This window comes from Nelusetta ayraudi, unplaced genomic scaffold (assembly GCF_046127955.1).
Source record: "Nelusetta ayraudi isolate G7.1 ecotype Tasmania unplaced genomic scaffold, CSIRO-AGI_Nayr_v1 ptg000017l, whole genome shotgun sequence".
Classification (NCBI taxonomy): Eukaryota; Metazoa; Chordata; class Actinopteri; order Tetraodontiformes; family Monacanthidae; genus Nelusetta; species Nelusetta ayraudi.
In genome coordinates this window covers 10,616,111-10,635,370 of record NW_027466067.1, presented here as the reverse complement: position 1 = coordinate 10,635,370, position 19,260 = coordinate 10,616,111, and the positions used below count along the sequence as shown (strand labels likewise).

The 19,260-nt window shown below is 43.8% G+C and overlaps 1 protein-coding gene across 2 annotated transcripts; it reads left to right on the top strand.

Annotated features, from left to right (window-relative positions):
- The first annotated feature begins 2,396 nt into the window (after positions 1–2,396).
- Positions 2,397–18,162, top strand: mmel1 (membrane metallo-endopeptidase-like 1). 2 transcript variants are annotated; one of them, XM_076025389.1, is made up of 24 exons: positions 2,397–2,569; positions 7,888–8,064; positions 8,722–8,760; positions 9,064–9,123; positions 9,279–9,440; positions 9,539–9,619; positions 11,328–11,423; positions 11,873–11,991; positions 12,622–12,687; positions 12,921–13,055; positions 13,272–13,361; positions 13,610–13,746; positions 13,854–13,947; positions 14,033–14,161; positions 14,671–14,769; positions 14,852–14,935; positions 15,031–15,134; positions 15,671–15,729; positions 15,823–15,942; positions 16,052–16,185; positions 16,305–16,370; positions 16,505–16,600; positions 16,846–16,922; positions 17,198–18,162. In XM_076025389.1, exons 2-24 carry the CDS (start codon positions 7,908–7,910, stop codon positions 17,295–17,297), a joined length of 2,304 nt encoding a protein of 767 aa, XP_075881504.1. In that variant the 5' UTR covers positions 2,397–2,569; positions 7,888–7,907; the 3' UTR covers positions 17,298–18,162. The 2 variants fall into 2 exon arrangements, with proteins under 2 accessions (XP_075881504.1, XP_075881505.1); XM_076025390.1 differs by lacking the exon at positions 8,722–8,760.
- Positions 18,163–19,260: the final 1,098 nt, after the last annotated feature.

Below are 19,260 nucleotides of genomic sequence, written 5' to 3'. Positions count from 1 at the left end.
AAAACATGTTTGTCAGTTGTTTTTTTTCCAAGTGGATTGAAGCTCAAATGACGAGAAGTAGATTACTCAATGCACATATACTTGAGGCTTAGGGAACACAGCCTAGTTCAGGCATGGACAAACTGCGGCCCAGGGGCCATATGCGGCCCGCTAAGCTTTTTAATCCGGCCTACCGAACTTGAAAAAATTATATTAATGGTAAGTAGGTCATAAAATAGCTGTATTTCATCTAATTTTTCAGTGTTTTAAGAGTCATTTCAATAAAGAGTTAAATGCAGTGGGGTTTCAAAGACACTGATTTTGTTGTAATGCCTTGCTCATTTTCAATTGACATTAAAGTTTTCTATGATCTGTTTTTTTTTCTCCTTTGAGGTTGGTCACTCCATCCGTCTGCTCCCGCTCCGGCCCCCTCTGTCAAATTTAAGAACCCATTTAGCCCACCAATCAAAAAGGTTGCCCATCCTTGGCCTAAATTGTTGAGATCAGAAGTGTGAAATTTAGTCCTTTCTTCTTCAATCTACTCTCAGTTTGCGCCAATGAGGAAACGAATCACCACACGGGGCCTTGCTGTGTGCAGCTCGCATGTTCACCCAGGTTCTCTGCAAGCTTCACCCCAACGGTGCAAGCACACGCACACACGCGAGGCTCACTGGCAACTCCAACCTGGTTGGCCGTGTCTCTCTGTGCGTGGCCCTGAGATAAACTGCTGACTTCACCCCAAGACAGCTGGGTTGCACTCAGCGGCCTCGCCACCCTGAGCGCTGCACCGATACAAACTGAATGTCATCCTTTGAACGGCGATACAGGAAGTGACTAGCGCAAGGCGGACCTTCAACGAATGCGGGGCCATATAGAGGTTAATACCTCTTTGGAATTCCGTTGCGTCAGCGCTCTCCATTATTACTGGAAAAAACACCTTCTGCACCTTCTCTGTTTTTTTCTATTAGTTTTTGTTGAAGGCTGACTGTGATATTGCTATTTTTCGGCCGCCACATTCTCTTCGCTGGCACCACAGCTGCAGAGACATTAGTGGCCACTCGATGGAAGCAGCCCCAGTTACTCAACACGGCACAATTACTCACAATCTATCACTAATGGATTCTGCATTATGTGCTTGGAAAGCTCTGTAGCGACATGATCCCATACGCGGTTTCCAAAGCAGAGAATGGGAACTTTTTAGAGGACGATCAAAGTTATCTGGTTCAATCTGTCTGCAACCTGATGTGCAAAGGCCAGTGGTTAAATTGGATTGAAAATTGTGGATAAAATAGTTTTCAGGTTATGGGATGATTGCCTGAACACATGCATTGTATTTCTTTTTTCTACTGTAGCTATTAATACGTGTTGATTGCTTTGAAGCGCCCACTTAGGACTATATTATTTTTTTCCTTTGAGTCTGTGTCCTGACACATGGTTACAAACTGTCTCTTTTACTGTGGTGATTGATTGTTTTACCTTTTATTGTTTGTAATGTACTGTGGACATGGGCACTGAAAGACAAATTTCCTCATTTGTCAGACAATAAAGTTTGTTCTGATTCTGATTCTTATTCTGATTACCAGTGCACACCAGACAGACATACACTATTTGTATTTTTTGTTACTTTTCTGAATTAAAAAAAAAAAAAAATGGATGGCCAACAATCATCAATTGGACGACACCAATTATTCAATCGTTTCATTTGTAGACCCGCTTCCTCCTGCATTCAGGGTTGCAGGGTCGCATCAATACATTGTATGAAAACAGGGTTTTTAAATAATAAAAAAAAAAGGCTTTTTAAAAATGCCCACTTACAGTACATACACGTACAAGGCCTCAGTCTATCAGTCAATATTCTGCCACTCTGCCTCTAGTAGTTTGACGTGAGGACAGAGTTCAGATAAAGCGAGATGAAGACGGGCTGTCTGCGGTCACTGCTCCTTCTGCGTGTGACAGCGCGCCGCTGCTCAGCATGCAGGGGCCCCTGAACGCAGCAACGGCAGACGGAGGTTTCACACAGCTTGTCAGCAGATGATCACAACGTTTAAGAACCTGTTTGTCTTATCTCGTTGGAGCTCACAAGGTTGTTGTTGTTGTTGTTTTGTTTTTTTTTCTCCCTCTCCTCCCTCCCTCTGCCTTCCCGTGCTCAGCCGCTGTGGACGTCAGTGAGAGAGGAGATTTTGCCGCTCTGCTCGGCCGCATCCTGATGACCCCGAGGATGGTGGACCCCCCCCCCCCGCCGCCACCACCTCCCTCAGCTAATCAGAAACCCAAGCACTTGTCACAGGACCGTCACCGCAAAAAAACAATCCAACGCCATCACCCTCCCCCCCACCCATAGCCCTCCTCCCCCTCCTCCTTCACCCTCCCCCTGCCTTCATCTCATGCTCTCACTCTCCCTCCGCCACCTCACTCACTGGCCGAGCGGCGCTCGGAGCGGGATAAACGTCTCCTTCAACTCAGCGGCGCCGACTGATTTCTCTGCACACCAGCTCTGAGCGGACGCTCAGCAGGGGTTGTCTGAGATATTAGCACGCCGCGGCGGTGGGGAGGGGGACGGCTCAGGGACTTCTACCATCAGCACACCAAGGTAGGTGCCTGGGGTCTCGGGCAGGGTAGGATTTAGGTATTTGTTATGAACGTGTGTGTGTGTGTGTGTGTGTGTGTGTGTGTGTGTGTGTGTGTGTGTGTGTGTGTAGTAGTAGCACTGAAGTCAGAAAAAAATCAAATTGTCTAGCAGTCTGCGCCATGACTTAATCCACAGTCTATTTCTGAGCCTAAATTCAGTCACTGGCAAAGTATGGCACAATACTAAATATACAGAATCGTTTGTTTTTTTTTTAATCTGTTTTTTACAGCACCAAACAATTGTTATGCATGAATATATTTCACCTGAATGACTGGGTGACATCATGTAATCATTTCACCTGCTCAAAAGTGTTAAAGACATTGACAGCCCGTGAACACGCAGAGACTGACCCGGCATGAATCACTTCATTTTGGACTGAAATGCCAGTTTTACTTCCTAATGGATCAAATGATACTGCTTTCAGGCTCTGGTTAGTGTTCTGCTGATGAAAAAGAATGAACATCCAAAGTTATCCATATATACATGTACACATATAAATATAAATATGTATACATATATACATATATGTATATATAATATATATTAGATATAATACAAACACACACTCACACGCATATATACATACAATAGATGAAGGGTTACTGATTGATGAAAACATTCAATGTTGAATTTCTGAAACAGTCTCATATGATTCAATATTTTGAGGGATGGAAGAAGTTGAGGAGAAAAAGAAAAGTGAGTTAGCTCCATCAGTGAGCTACAGCAGTACTTGCATTTAATATTATACCACTAGGCATGCATTATACACACCGAATCAGTTGTAGACATCCTTCTTTTAAGAATTACACAGCATTACTGTTCAAGCTTTTACTTCTGGATCATAAAAGTTTAAGAGATTCTTAGAATGCCTGAAAGTGAGACACTGTGTGAACAGCAGATGAGAGAAGTCCGCACGGAAGGATTTCTGGGAGACTCGTTTCTACAAGGCTTTTTATATAACCAAGCCAGAATGCATTCATTATTTTCTAGGAAGACAATTGACAACATGTGTACAGTTTCGACTGGGGAGGTTTTATCTGGAACGCTGCAGATTTGTGTCCAGGATTCTAATACTAAAAAACTATTTTTTTTTCTTCTTCTTTTTTTTTAAATCATAGGAACTAGATTTCAGGAGGAAAAACATACTGAATCTAAAATAATTCAGGAATGCACACTGAACCATTGAATGTCTACGTTCTGTTCTTTTAGTTAAACATTAAAACTATAATTTGTAGAATTTAATCATCCTTTTCAAACATACGGTATCATGAAGAATACTTAGATCATTTCATCTTTGTCTTTAAAATTCAGATTTTTAAAAGGGTCTTACAACAGCATTTAAACAGCGCAGATGTTTTTCCCTCTAGAGAAAGCCGTCTTAATTAAGTTCTTCCAAGAAGTGTGTGTGTGTGTGTCATTTATCAGCCTTGCAGCAGTAAGTCACCATGACTGTTCACTTTTAAGCGTCCCCGTCCCTCATTTCACCGCTGGAATCCGCTGCACCCGCCGCGTCAAACACCGAACCTCACAGGGCTTTTGAACGTCACCGTCGCCTTTAAATCCCTTTTCCCCCTGCTTATTCAAAATAAAGGTGCAGATAGGTTGCATGTCACCGCAACTCCGAAACGCCACTTAATCCCACAGACTGCAGCTTTAATTAGTATTAACGCTTTCAAAACCTGTCTCTGAGTGAAAAGAGCTCTTTGCAAAGTGCCATTTGACTAAGCTTCAATTACACCCGACACCGCTACCGGCTGTACTGTTGAAGTTCGTCATATGCAAACATTCCTCAAGTATTCAGTGGTGCACATTGACTCTGCCTGCACTGGATCTGGAATGCAGAACGGCTAGTCAGGACATGAACATTTGTTAACCTGATTATTTATTTAATCATTCATTTATTTATTTGATTCATTTGATTAGGTGTGACTTTGGTAATTACAAATAAACTTTTTTGTGTATCCATCTATCTATCTATCTATCTATCTATCTATCTATCTATCTATCCATCTATCTATCCATCCATCACCTCTATGGCTTCCACACTGCCTCGGTTTCTAAATTTAGATTGTTTCGATGGCGCCCCCTCCCATTTTCCCCATCACGGCGCCCAAATGCAAAATCTCTTCCCTGAGAATTTTCACCCTGGAGACAGTTTGTCTCCAGTGTGACACGGAGGGACGTCAGTGCAACTTTAACAAGCAGCTGCCCGCAGTCCATCACCGCAGTGCCAGATATGTGGCCATGAGTATTCATCAGGATTGGCTAATGGGGCACAGCAGCGTGAACCTCTGATTTACAGCCTGTTCCCTGTCAGGTCTAATGATAGGGCGACGGGCTTGGTAATGAAACAGGTGCTGCGGAGTGAAAAGATGTGAAGCAATGCCGCTGAAAGCCACGGGTGATTGTATTTTTTTGTCCCCTCCACAAATGCTCATTTGCAATATTGTGTTCGCGCGTACGTCATTATTGTGCATAGAAATGAGCTCTCGGGAAGGAGGTTTAAAGCCGGAGTTCTGGTGCGTTTGTGTGTGTAAGTGCAGTGATGCAGATTTGTCTCGTGTGTGTGTGGTGAGCTGAGGTGAAGAGGGTGCCGGTGTTTCTGAAAACAGAAGTTTAATGGTTAACTCAATGCTCTCGAAACTGCTTGCAGAATAAATGGCATTCACTGCGCACGACGGCTCCCAGCCACAGACTATATCAACAACGAATGGAGCCGAATGATAAAGAGAAAACAACAGAAAACACAATGTGTTCTGGCAATTAAAACTGCTGGGATAAACCCCAGAAAAGCATTAGAATAGATAAACGACAAAAGTTAGAAACAAAATAGGGCAGGAAAAAGGACGGATGAAAAAAAAAACCTTCAAAATCATTTCTAATCAAACTTCCCTGTCAGCGCCATCTAACTGGACATGATGTGCCTTAGTTCATCACCATTCATCATCCCTCAGTCAAACATCAAGCAGCAAACATCCCAGTTAGACAAGCTTTTGGCTGTAATCTATGGTGTCATCAACTCATGAACATAAAAGTTGGAGAATTAGTTGTCAGAGAGAAAAATCAGTCGCATTGAATTGAACAGTAGCTGCGGTACCCAGTGTGGACATCTGCTGCTGCAGCCCGTACCTTTAAATTTTCCAAACGCCGTCGTTCAGTGATGATTTTCTGCATGTTTTGGTTGTTGTTGCCATTCAGTCAAATCAAACAAAACAGTGAGTCTCCTCCTCTGGCATCAACAAGGTGTTTTCAGCCTCAGAAATGCTGCTTACTGGAGAAGGCTGCACTTGACAATCCCAATGGATGTACACTTTGTGAAACTACCATTGAAAATCACTCATATCACGCTGTTCTCCATTCTGATGATTGGTTTGACCTTTAGCGGGTCTCCTTGACCACGCCTAGTTTCTGCCATGTGATTTGCTGTTTAGATATTTTCTTTTAGAAGTGGTGTATATATATATCTTTATATACAGCTGTGCTCATAAGTTTACATACCCTAGCAGAATTGATGATTTCTTGGCCATTTTTCAGAGAATATGAATGATAACACAAAAACGTTTCTTTCACTCATGGTTAGTGCTCAGGTGAAGCCATTTATTATCAAACAACCGTGCTTACTCTTTTTAAATCATAATGACAACAGAAATTACACAAATGACCCTGATCAAAAGTTTACATACCCTAGTTTTTAATACCGTGTATTGCCCCCTTTAACATCAATGACAGCTTGGAGTCTTTTGTGGTAGTTGTGGATGAGGCTCTTCATTTTCTCTGATGGTAAAGCTGCCCATTCTTCTTGGCAAAAGGTCTCCAGTTCCTGTAAATTCTTGGACTGTCTTGTATGAACTGCACGCTTGAGATCTCCCCAGAGTGGCTCAATGATATTGAGGTCAGGGGAATGAGATGGCCACTCCAGAACCTTTACTTTATTCTGCTGGAGCCAATGACAGGTTGACTTGGCTTTGTGTTCTGGATCATTATCATGTTGGAATATCCAAGTACGTCCCATGCGCAGCTTCCGGGCTGATGAGTGCAAATTTTTTGATAACCTGCTGCATTCATCTTGCCATCAATTTTAACCAAGTTTCTCGTGCCTTTGTAGCTCACACATCACATATATATATATATATATATATATGTATATATATACATATATATATATATATGTATATAAAGAGAGAAAGAGAGAAATAAAATAAAATAATCAAAATATAGCCAAACTTAAAGGCATCATCAGACTAACTAATGAGGAATAAAGGGAAGATCTGGACCTGAATAAACATTGGGTGATTAGTTAATAGAACACAGGTGAGGAACAGAGAGACAGGCACAACAGATGAGAACAGAAAAGGAAACACAGACTACCACTCAAAAAAGACGTTAACGGAAATCAGGTTAACATTGTAACTCCAGATATAAACAGAAAGCAGTTCTAATTAAGATACAATGCGTTTGCAGCAATTGCCTTGTGGGACATTGGGGGTTAAAGGATACGAGTATTAGAAAATGCTTTTCTTAAAAACTCTCATCGAACAATAAATTATTTGGAATTAGTTGACAGAGATGCGACGACATTACGTTCACTTCATCATCAAACGATGTTGAACAGCTGCAATAGACGAGGCATTCTTTGATTTGTTTGCGGCTCAAGCCTTGTTTGGTGGAGGCAGTATTTATTGTGCTTTGGCCGGGTGGCCGCCGTAATGGAAGTGCAGGCAAGCGTCCCGGACTGTCGCCTGGTCTCCTCTCTGATCATTGTGCTTTTTTGGGTCGCTAATAAACGCAGTCAGATTTATGGATATTAGCTAGAGAACTGCCCAGATTGGACCAGGTCGCTGCGTCATTCCCAAACAAATCATATCTGACTTGTGTAATCGTGGACATTAAGTTTATAGAATGAAATTAGACCCAAAGCTGTGAAGGTTAATTTGGCTGCATTGTTCTAGTTACACGTGACTATTATTCAAACTTCATGTCTTTGCTTTGCTCATATATTTTTTTGCATGTGTAAGTGTGGGAACACTGTAGCTCATACATTTTGCATCACTGTAGAAAAATAAACATGTGACAGGATGCTTGCCAGCAACAACACTTCCACAACTCCTGTCGGCAGAGCTGCAGTAGGTGTTCGGCGGGTTGAAACGCACTCGCTGCAGGTCAGCTGGCACAGTTTACGGATGGATCGCTGCACAGCCCACACACACAAACACACGCAGGCACACGGCGGCAGCTCTCTGCGTGGACCATCCCACACTCCTACGGTGTCTTTCCTGCAGAGCCGGCAGTCAGGAGGAATATGGGCAAATCTGAAAGCCAGATGGATATAATGGAGAAATCAACCAAACCCGGGAAGCGTCGCTGGACCGTTGCAGAGATCGGTCTGTCCGTGCTGCTGCTGATGGTCAGCTGCGCCTTGGCCGGGATAGTGGTGCTCTACACGTCGGTTGTGAAAGGTAAAGGGGAGGCAGCGTGGCCAAACTCACTGGTGGCTGTGACAGTGTTTACCCGTCGTTGATGCTCTTTTGCAAACAACAGCAGCAAAATTAAGCACAGCATTTACATTGCAAATTCTTGCCTATTCTACATGTATTTTTATTGTGTCAAAGATTATTTCATAAACAATTTTGATGTCGCGTAGAACTTGATTTTTGTTTTTCTCTTTGCACTTGGCTGTTTTGAACACCATTGCATTGGCATAGTTGTACTATTTAATCTCAACTTTTATTGCGTTGGTCTAAATGGCTGTTTGGATCTGTAGTATTTCATTTACATTGTTGCATGCAAATTGGTTATTGGGCAAATCTAAAAATAGTAATGTATTAGAATGATATGTTGCTCTTATTATTATTATTATTATTATTATTATTATTATTATTATTATTATTATTATTATTGTTATTATTATATATTTGCACATTACAACCATTTCTGCTCTTTATACTTTGCTTGCCCTTTTCAACTTCCCTATACTTATACCTATACTATATTGCTGCAATACTGCTTTTTTCCCATTTACCATCTGATTTTATCTTATCTCATCATTTCGCGTCCATGCAATCCATTAACCTTCCTAAACCTTGTCCAAAATCGCTTTCCTTTGGCTGCTTCAGATCAATCCAACAGGTCAAGTGTGTCCAGGAGTTCAACAGGTGAGCTCTGATCGCCTCATGCTGCCAAAACTAACCTCTGTGGGATCAGTGAGCCTGTGTCACACTGGAGCCTCCACCTCCGATAGTCACTATAATGCTGTAATGCCCTGTAGTGCCACATCAGCAGTGCCAAACAAGAGTGAAAGAACAGAGTCCCTGCTGACATAGACATTACCCATCAGACAGACACACAAACACACACACACACGCGCGCTGACCATCCCACGCAGCCTAACTTCCTCAAAATGAGTTTTTTTCATTGTTTTATTTTTCCCTTTGACTCATAATAAAGACTTTTTCCAGGCCAGCTGTTTCGCTCTAGCCTGAACCCTGTGTGCACAACACCGGACTGTGTTACTGCAGGTGAGGGACAGATTCTTTCTGTTTGATTACTTTTCTCCCAAGCAATTTCAATGCTGCAAAACACATAAGCTGAGTGGCAAGGACATTGCTTACTCAAAACAAACAATAGTCCTCTTTGACCCATCCTGGAACTCTTTTTGCCTTTTGCCTCCTAGCTGCTCGACTCTTGCAGAACATGGACGAGTCCGTCAAGCCTTGCGATAACTTCTACCAGTACGCCTGCGGTGGGTGGCTGGAGCGGCACGTCATACCAGAGACGAGCTCCCGTCACAGCGTCTTTGACATTCTAAGAGACAAGCTGGAGATTGTTCTCAAAGGTCAGCTTCATTATTACTGACTGGTGGGCCGGAGCATTCGGCGCCCTGTGTGGATTTCATTGGAAGGACACCTCTGAGTGCGCGCTTTGTTGTTGCAGGTGTTCTGGAGACGGAGAATGAGCTGGACAGAGATGCCATCAGGAAGGCCAAAGTCCTCTACAGTTCCTGCATGAATGAGAGTAGGGCTCTCTACATGTGTTGAAATCCTAAAGACTCTCAGCTGATGCAGCAGATGTTGAGTGACCGTACAGAGACGGGTCCTGTTCACCATAGGTCATGCAGAAAAAGGCAAACAACTGTTGCTGTCAAACATGCACAGTTTCAAGCTCCTCTGTGTTTGACAGAATAGGCATGTCCCCATAGAAACAATGACCAACCGGCTGCATTAACTTTAATCATAACAACAACAGGCCTTTGTGTGGGTTTAAACTCTGTGAAAAGGTCTTGCTGTCAATGAAGTCAAAATAGATAAGGATTAATATATATAAATATATTGACCAGTAAATCGAGAACTTCACCTTGCGGCTCAGCTCCTTCTTCACCACGACGGATTGGTTTAGTGTCTGCGTCACTGCTGATGCTGCTCCAAATCAACTGTCAATTTCCCGCTCTATTGGACCCCCATACGTGAATAAGACCCCGGGATACTTGAACTCCTCCAACTGGGGTAGGACTTCCCTCCAGGGCCAAAAATGAACACTCCACCCATTATCCGGCTGAGGACCATGGCCTCAGATTTGGAGGGGCTAATCCTCATCCCAGTCCCTTCACCCTTGGTTGTGTTCCGAACCAGTGAGAGCTGCAGGTCAGAGCAAGATGAAGTCAAAAGGACCACATCGTCAGATAGGATCCTAAGGTTACCCAACCAAACCCCGCCTCCATCCATCCATCCACTCGGCAGACGCCAACTCCGACTGGATATGAGTCTAATTTCCTACCGGTCATGCGTAGCAGACTCGCACAGAATAGATAAAGGGACCCAGAGAGGGGCCATTCACGACTCCCAAAGTGCCCCACAGGATCCGTCAGGGCACACAGTTATAAGCCTTCACAGTTGTAAGCCTTCAAGTCCACAAAAACGTATGTAGACTGGTTGGGCAAACTCCGAAGCACCCTCCAGCACTGTGACGAGAGTAAAGAGCTGGTCCAGTGTTCCACGATCGGGACAAAAGCCGTGTTGTTCCTCCTCTATCCGAGGTTCAACAATTGACCAGATCCTCCTCTCTAGCGCTTGGGAGTAGACTTTAGACCGGTAGCTGTTGGCAGTCTCCAGAGTCCTACAGGACACTGTAGGCTCTGTTAGGCATCCCTCATCACCTTGACGGCTCCCCTGACCCTGGGTGTGCACCAGCGGGTACGAGAGTTGCTGTCCGACAAGCCTGAGAGATCTTACAGCCGCAGCTAGCAACAGCCCCATCACCAACAGCAGTGTGGAACAACGCCAATTGGGACTCGACAATTGCAATACACCTCACCACCAGGTGCTAATCGGTTGACAACTCTGCACCTCTCTTCACCCGAGTCTCCAGCACATAGGGCCGAAGGTCTGATGAGATGATCTTGGCTGTCCTCGTGCCTAATTACCTAGTACCTAATTACTGAACACCGCTCAGGTTCAGATTGGGCAGGCCGTTCCTCCCAAACACACCACTCCAGGTTACGCTGTCATTGCCCACGTGGACCCAGGAGGAGAAAAAATTGCCAAAAACATCAAATATATCAAAACGATGCACAAAATAAATTGTTAACAAAATTAAATAAAAAGAAAAAAATGTGGATCATCAAATAATCTCGGTTCCAAGAAAATTGAATTTTCTGGCTATTTTTGATGGGTCAGGCTGTGCTTTCTTGCTGTTGTGGAAATACTAAAGAGACTCTTATCTGCAGGCCTCATAGAGCAGCGAGACTCCCAGCCCCTCCTGAAGCTCATGGAGAGTGTCGGAGACTGGCCTGTGGCCTTTGAGGACTGGAACTCCACAATGGGTAGGAGCAACTTATCATGTTTCCAGTTTGCCTTGGACTAGTGCCCACTTGCAGCACGTGCACACAGACGAAAAAGCACGGTCCTGTTTAAGTGCATGTGCCTGCCGCGGAACCTTGCTTGTGTTGCTATCCACGAGAGGTTCTTCAGCTGAGCGGTCAGGTGTGGAGTTTGGGAGCGTGATGAGTGGGCGGATGTTTTAAATAGTCTACTCTGCTCTCTCCTGAGCTCCAGACTTCTGCCTGTTTAATTAAACTTTTGTGTTGTGCACACTGGCTGGTTTCGAATGGATTTACACGCAGTGTTTGTGCATGCAGATTCGGAACAGGTAAGAGGTCAAGGATCAAGTAGGAACAAAGCTGGAGCTTGAATTCCATGATGCACTACATTGAATGACACTTAACAGCTACAAGCTAGCTTTAAGTGAGAGTTGATTTCTTTCTCATCCCAGAGGAGTCTTGGAGTTTTGAGGACACACTGGCTGCACTTACCGCTCGCTTCCACAAAAAGGCCCTGTTGGACATGTACGTGTGGACCGACGACCGGGACTCCCGACGCCACATCATTCATGTAAGGTTGTCCCCGATAGCATAATTTATATTCACATCATCATCTGCAAATGTACAAAACTTTCATCACAGGCTTTGAGCTTGTGTTCCCACTTAAGAGGCACAAAATAAGGCTACAAGATATTTGAAGTAACACTGAAGATAGATTACATATAAATGACCACTGATGTTCTGGTATTGCAGGAACATGAACTCACCAGCCACATTGTTAGTTCCAACTTGCTCGTACCAGGTACCTAATTAAGTGGCAGAAAGGTGTGCAGTATATGCATATACAGTCTATACTGTTTCAGTGTTTGGATGCTATTCTGCACACCTTGGTTGTGACCAGTGATTATTCAAGTTCCTGTTCTATTTCAATAGTCTCCAACCAGTTTGCCCATTGTGACCTCTGACCCCTGAAAATCAATAAGGACTTGTCTTCCTAACAACTGCTGCTCACATTATCGGTAAACCAGGTGGTGACTGGGGGTATGACAATGTGCAAAAGACAATGGGAGAAGGATAATTTAAGTTCTCTCTCTTGCCCATTTAATGGGATTTGTTGATAAAGAGCAAAATAAACAATATCATGGAAAATGGTGTTCAATCTTGTTGAAACAAGGCATAAATGTTTGTAATTTTTTATTAGATCGACCAACCAGGACTGGGGATGCCATCAAGAGATTACTATTTCAATGACGGAAACTACAAAAAGGTTCTGTTCCCACTTAACATTGTATTGCGTAAAACACTTCTCTTTTGAGAAAAAAAACACCTCCCAAATTCAAATCTATCCACCATTAAAAAAAAAAACCTTTGTCAAATTAACTGATTTAATTGAACGCTTTAACAGCATCAATGATAGAGGACAGATAGGCTGACTTTCTTTGCTTTGACACTGTAACACTGTTGGATAGAGCAGGTTGACAGCTTGTATACGCACCGCAGGTCCGCAAGGCCTACCTCCATTACATGGTCTCTATTGCCAAGATAGTCCGAGATGACAGGAACTTGACTCAGGACGACGACCATGTGTGGGAGGAAATGATGCAAGTGCTGGAGCTCGAGACAGACATCGCCAACGTGAGTGCCAGAGACAACAGGAAATGGAATTGTGCGACGCCAGCTGTGTCGAATTAATCATGACAAGATGAAAAAGACGAGCGGCTCCTTGGAGCAAACTTAAAACCTGTCTTTATATGCCGCAGTCGAGAGCTTAACCGATGAGAAACGGATTAGGGGACCAAATTGTTACTGTTTATACAACCACCAATCCTATTTCATCCTGTTACTTTACAGGCCACATCACCAGCAGAGGAGCGTCAAGATGTTACGGTTCTTTACAATAAGATGACGCTTGGAGAGCTGCAGAACACGTACAGCCTGAACGTGAGTGTGATGCCACCTTTTTTGGTGTGTGTGTGCTCAGCGTTACGGCGAGACTGGTCTGAATAAGAGCTGCATTTGCAACAGTCGGAGAGAGGAAGCAGAGCCAGTGATTGAGGATGTGTCTACTGCCATTAGCTTGCTTGGCATGGTTGAACAGCTGCAGCAGCTTTGATAAAACAATGATTTATGACCATGTCCACACTTTCGGAAAACTAAAGTACACGTCTCCTTACGCTGGTGTTTTACAGGGATTTAACTGGACACGATACATTCAGGGAGTGCTCTCCAGCGTCTCCATCAACGTCCAGCTGGGGGAAGAGGTGGTGGTGTACAGCTCTCCCTACCTCGAGAAGATGAACGAGGTTCTCCCCAAGCACAGCGTCAGGTCGGTCCCAGAGCGTTCTGTGCGGATAAGCGCTAAAAAAAAAAAATTTGATCTGTCAGTGTGAATTAAAAAAACAAAAAAACAGTGACAGTGGGTTTTGTTCACAGGACAATACAGAACTACCTCATCTGGCAGCTCGTCTTTGACAGAGTGAATAGCTTGAGCCGCCGTTTCAAAGACGCCAGAGCCCGTTACAGGAAGGTATGGTGTGCAGAATGTCCTTTGGCACAGAGTGAGTTTGAAGCGTATTCGTGATAACGAAATAATGCAACACTGTGTGTGTCAGACTCTCTACGGGACCACTGTGGAGGATGCATGGTGGCGGGAGTGCGTCCGCTACGTCCAGAGCAGCATGGTGAACGCAGTCGGGGCTCTGTATGTGAAAGAAACCTTTGCCGGAGAGAGCAAAAAAATGGTGAGTATTGTCAACCCCTAAAGACTAAAGACCCCTTATTATCAAATCTTTATTATTATTATTGCTATTTTTAATTCTGGACTCCAGCAGAGCAGCTTTGCACTAATATGTATCCTAACAAAGGACATTAGTAACAACATACTTAGCCCACTGTTCCAGCCTTCTTCAAAAACAGTTTCACTTGGTTGAAAACTCGAACCTTCCATGTTTGAAACAATATACCATGAGTGGGAGTGTTGGCACTAACATGAGTGAGGTCACTTCCCTTTGTGACGTTACAGATAACACTGTTTTAGCACTCAATTACTGGGAAGAAGAGCAAGCACAAAAAGAAAGGGACAGACTTTTCTTACTTTAGAGATTTCACTGACATGCTTGAGACACAGAAAACACTGTCCAATCCTCATGTTCTCTTAACCCTGCAAACTGATAAAGTGAAATAGTAAAATCAGGCTTCGTTCACAAGATTCATGCCTGCACCCCTGGTACCGTGTTTCCACCACTCACAGGTCAGTGACCTGATCAGTAAGATCCAGACAGCTTATGTGGAAACCTTGGAAGAGTTGAGCTGGATGGATGACCCTTCCAAGGAGAAGGCAAGGGAGAAGGTAAGGTGGCCAAGACGAAGCGACAAGCACTTCCTGTATCTTCTCCACGGCAGCTCCTGTTGACATGTGTGCTCCCATGTAGGCCATGGCGATCAAAGAACACATCGGCTACCCAGATCACATCCTGCAGGAGGGCAACCCGAAGCTGGACCAAGAGTACGCCCATGTAAGTCCTCGATAAAATGTCACTCTTGGCAACGGAAAAAATGACTAAAGCCCCTGGTTTTAAACTTCTGCTTTCTATGCACTCTCTCTCCGAAGCTTAACTTCAGCGAGGAACTCTACTTTGAGAACATCCTGGAGAATCTCAAGTCTGAAGCTCACAAGAGTCTGAAGAAGCTGAGAGAAGCAGTTGACCCAGACCTGTAAGATTTGACAAGTTTCTTGAAATGATGGATTTCACTCAAATGGCACCAGCTTTTACCTCTTAATGTTGTGCACGTCAATTTAAAACCATTTAAAAATCCTTATGAGTGTTTAATTAAGGGGGTTAATCATGACAAGACATTATACCCAATTGCAGGGACCAATTCCTCAAAGTCATTTACAGCCAAATTATCTGATGTTTCTACCCTCACTTATCAACTTCATCTGAAATTGTAAATATTAACCAAGTAATATTTACAACTGGGAATCAAAAATCACATGTAATGGGCGTCACATTGCATCATATCTTTTTTTCTCCAGTGGTCATCTTTGCCACATTAGTTTACACTACAGTTGTGCTTTAGCTCAATAGATGTTGAGTTTTTGAGAGTACAGATTCTGGGTGTTGGTGGACGGTTGAACTGTTTGTCATATTGTTGCACACAAGACACGGGAGAAAAAGCATAACGTCAAAAACTGTGCGCGCGTGTGCAAGGCTTCATTCATTATAACTCTTTCTTATTCCCACCTCCAGGTGGATCATTGGCCCTGCCGTGGTCAACGCCTTCTACTCGCCCAACAGGAACCAGATTGGTAAGACTGTCGCGAGAGTGCAACACAAACCAATGAGCAAAAACAATGGATGGCTTTATGAAAAATAAATCCTGTTTTGTTTTTTTCTGTCAGTCTTTCCAGCTGGAATCCTCCAACCACCCTTCTTCAGCAAGCAGCAGCACCAGGCCCTCAACTTTGGTGGGATAGGAATGGTGATCGGACACGAGATCACACACGGCTTCGACGACAACGGTGAGCAATTTGCCGAAGACACTTCAGGGAATCAGCACGCACGCAGTTTTATTTAGTCCCCAGTGTCGGTGAAGGGCTGCTCTAATTGACGCCTCTGATTGCCACACAGGGCGTAATTTCGACAGGGACGGTAACATGCTGAACTGGTGGAGTAATTACTCCGCCGAGCATTTTAAAGAGCAGTCACAGTGCATGGTGCAACAATACGGCAACTTCAACTGGAAACTAGCTGGCGGACAGAACGTAAGTGCCCAGTGGAATGAATTAAATGAGATGTTCTGTAATCCCAGTAGACGCTGAACCGTTTATTAAGGGGCCAGCGGAGAGAGTGCTATAATGCTGGTGTGTCTGTGTGATTGCAGGTCAGTGGAATAAGCACTTTAGGGGAGAACATCGCAGACAACGGAGGGGTCCGACAAGCCTACAAGGTGCTTGGCAGCACGGCTACAAAATTATAAATCAGTGTTATGCTTTCCATCCAGATCTCGAATTCAAAAAGAGAAAGAAAAAAAAAAATTAATCACCTGACACCAGTTTATAAAGGTTGCTCCTGTGTTTCCAGGCTTACCTCAAGTGGGTAGAGACAGAGGGTGAAGAGGCTCAACTACCCGGTCTAGACATGGATCACAAGCAGCTTTTCTTCATCAACTTTGCCCAAGTATGTCCGAATAATGAGATACCATTTTATTGGTAACTCAGCGGGGAGCTTTTCACTTTAACTTCCCACTTTTGCTCCACAGCTCATTGGGTGCATTTTTTCTTTTTTTGCTATGGGACCAAAATACGATCTCACACGTGTACACAGCACGTTTCCTGAAATAAAGATCACATCAGTGCTGAAATTTGTGGAGCTCAAGTTGTTCTTGAAATTAAATTCCTTGATGCTTGTGTGGTTTTTATTAGGTGTGGTGTGGTGCTTATAGGCCTGAATATGCCAGCCAGTCCATTAAGACCGACCCACACAGTCCCTTGGAATACAGGTAGACATTGTCTTTTCTTTTTTTTTCTTTCGAACTGTATGTTTCTACAAGACACTTTCTGAAAACAAAGTTTGAGTCTTTACCATTTCTGAAGAGTTCAAGTGGTAATTATGCAGATTATGAGGCCTTTTGCATCACCTGCAGTAACAGATCAGCTGTCCATGAACCATCAAACCCTGATTCTTACTTGAGATTTCCTGTCGTTGTTACCCTGAAGTGCTCCCCTGGCGTCCTGTCTACCGCCACCACTCATTCTGAGTTTGTTTTCTCTTCAGGGTGCTTGGCTCTCTCCAGAACTTTGAGGCATTCTCAGAAGCGTTCCAGTGCCAGAAAGGCACCGCGATGAACCCCGAGCTAAAGTGTCGCGTCTGGTAGGGACCACTGGTAAAGCGGGGCAACCCGAAGTTGAAAGAGCAAGTCGCAAGTACTTCTTGGGGCGGCAGCGACGCTGCTTGCTTACTTACGACTGAGCTGGAGCAGATCGAACGGCGAGGATGCTCACACACTGTATACTGTCGGTGTACTCTACTCCGACGATACCCTGAGCTACACTTTGGTGCTCAAACTTGTGTACTAAAAAGATTCTTGCTTATCTATCTTGTCAAGTTTGAAGCGCTGTCTCTGGATGAGTAGGTCTGTCGTTTCTTTTCTTTGCTCTGTCTCACAGTGGACGTCGAGCTACGTAGAATGCCAAGACCTCGTGAAACGGTAAAATCTCGTACGGCCGGCTACAAATGCTCTGCCGGCCTTTCTTGACTAACCTTTATGAGTGAAAAAAAAAATCTCTCTTGTGAAAATCTTGTGATTTATCATTAGGCACCGAGCTGCCGTACTGTCTGTCTCTGGTGTGTTGTGTTGAAGACATTGTCTCGTCTCGGAAGAAACAACAGCTATCTGATAAGAACTCTCGCTGAAGCGCATTAAATAAATGAGCGCTTGAGGTCACAGAATTAGTCACACTCTGGGAGTTCAGTTGTTCACTGTTGTATTCAAAATATATACATATATCTGACGACTTTAAGACTGTTAAACCTTTGCAGCTTTAACCTTAGATTAATACTCTGAGAGACCCACGACTCTCATTATTTTTACACTTTAGCCGCAAAGCTACTCAGTAATTTCGCAGGATAATTTCTCTGTGACTTGTGTCAGTGACTGTTGCTGAAGATTTATTGTAATGGTGCATTTGTCTGGAAGCTTATTCCAGATAATGTAAAGTAAAAAAAAAATAATAATATGAGCAGTCCGCTGCAGATTTCTTGCTGGAAAGAAAATACTGAGTACACTACTATATTGTTTACTCAATCACTGTCATTCTGAGGTACAGACCCCTGTCATAACTCTTCTCATGGGCCATTTGTTGAATGAGCTGTACGTAAAGGAGCTGCATACAAAATTAGACTTTGGGAAAAGCAAATGTTGTGTCTAAGCGCTAGTGGTGTTGTGACTTCTCGAGTAGACATTGCTGGTTACTGGTTTCATTTAGTGAACGTGACATTGAAAAATGAAGACACTGGCCAACGCTAATGATAACGTAGCCACTAAAAATCGTAACCTAAAATATATTTTTCAAAAAACAAACCAATGGCGAGGAAATAAGAAGAGGCGCAGCAGTTCAGTTGCCCTGTTACGCTTGCTTTCTCACTTGACATTGAACACAAAGACATTGATTATCGCTTCTAATCAATACTTGCTGAGTGGTTGTTCAACGCTAGGGGTTTTGTGGGACACAACCGCACCAAATGGTTGAATTTCGTATATTGCTCCTTTAATCATCTGTACTTGCATGAGATCTGTAAGGTCACATTTATTTTGACATGCTGATGGAACCACAACTGTTTGTTTCTTTCGCATGGTCCTCCAAGGGGAGAGGAGACCAAAGCCCAAAGGCACAGTCAATTACTTGCAAAGAGCCGGGGTCTAGAATCCTCATGAGACAGATTCATACACGGAAGCACAGCAGATGAAGTGGTTTGCCGCCTGAACTGGTATTAATCAGTGCTGTGTGAGATCACTGGATGGAAGTGCGGCATGGTGAAGCGTGGTGACCGCTGAAGTCAAACCAAAAGCCTGCAGACAGACATACTAAAATAGGGCTCGTCATTAAAGAGATGGCCAAGGCCTGGACTGTTATTTTCTACCTTTTTATTAAGACATCATTTGCAGGGGAATAAAAGCAGAGCGGAGCTCATGAAAAGAGATGGCGAGAGCCAGACGTGACCGTGTTTCGTAATGAGCGGGGCCTTCAAATGCAGGATTAAGCAAGACATAAAGCTTGTCATGTGCAGTTTGCTTGGATTATGTCACATCCTGGAGTTCTGGCTATATGGTCACGACT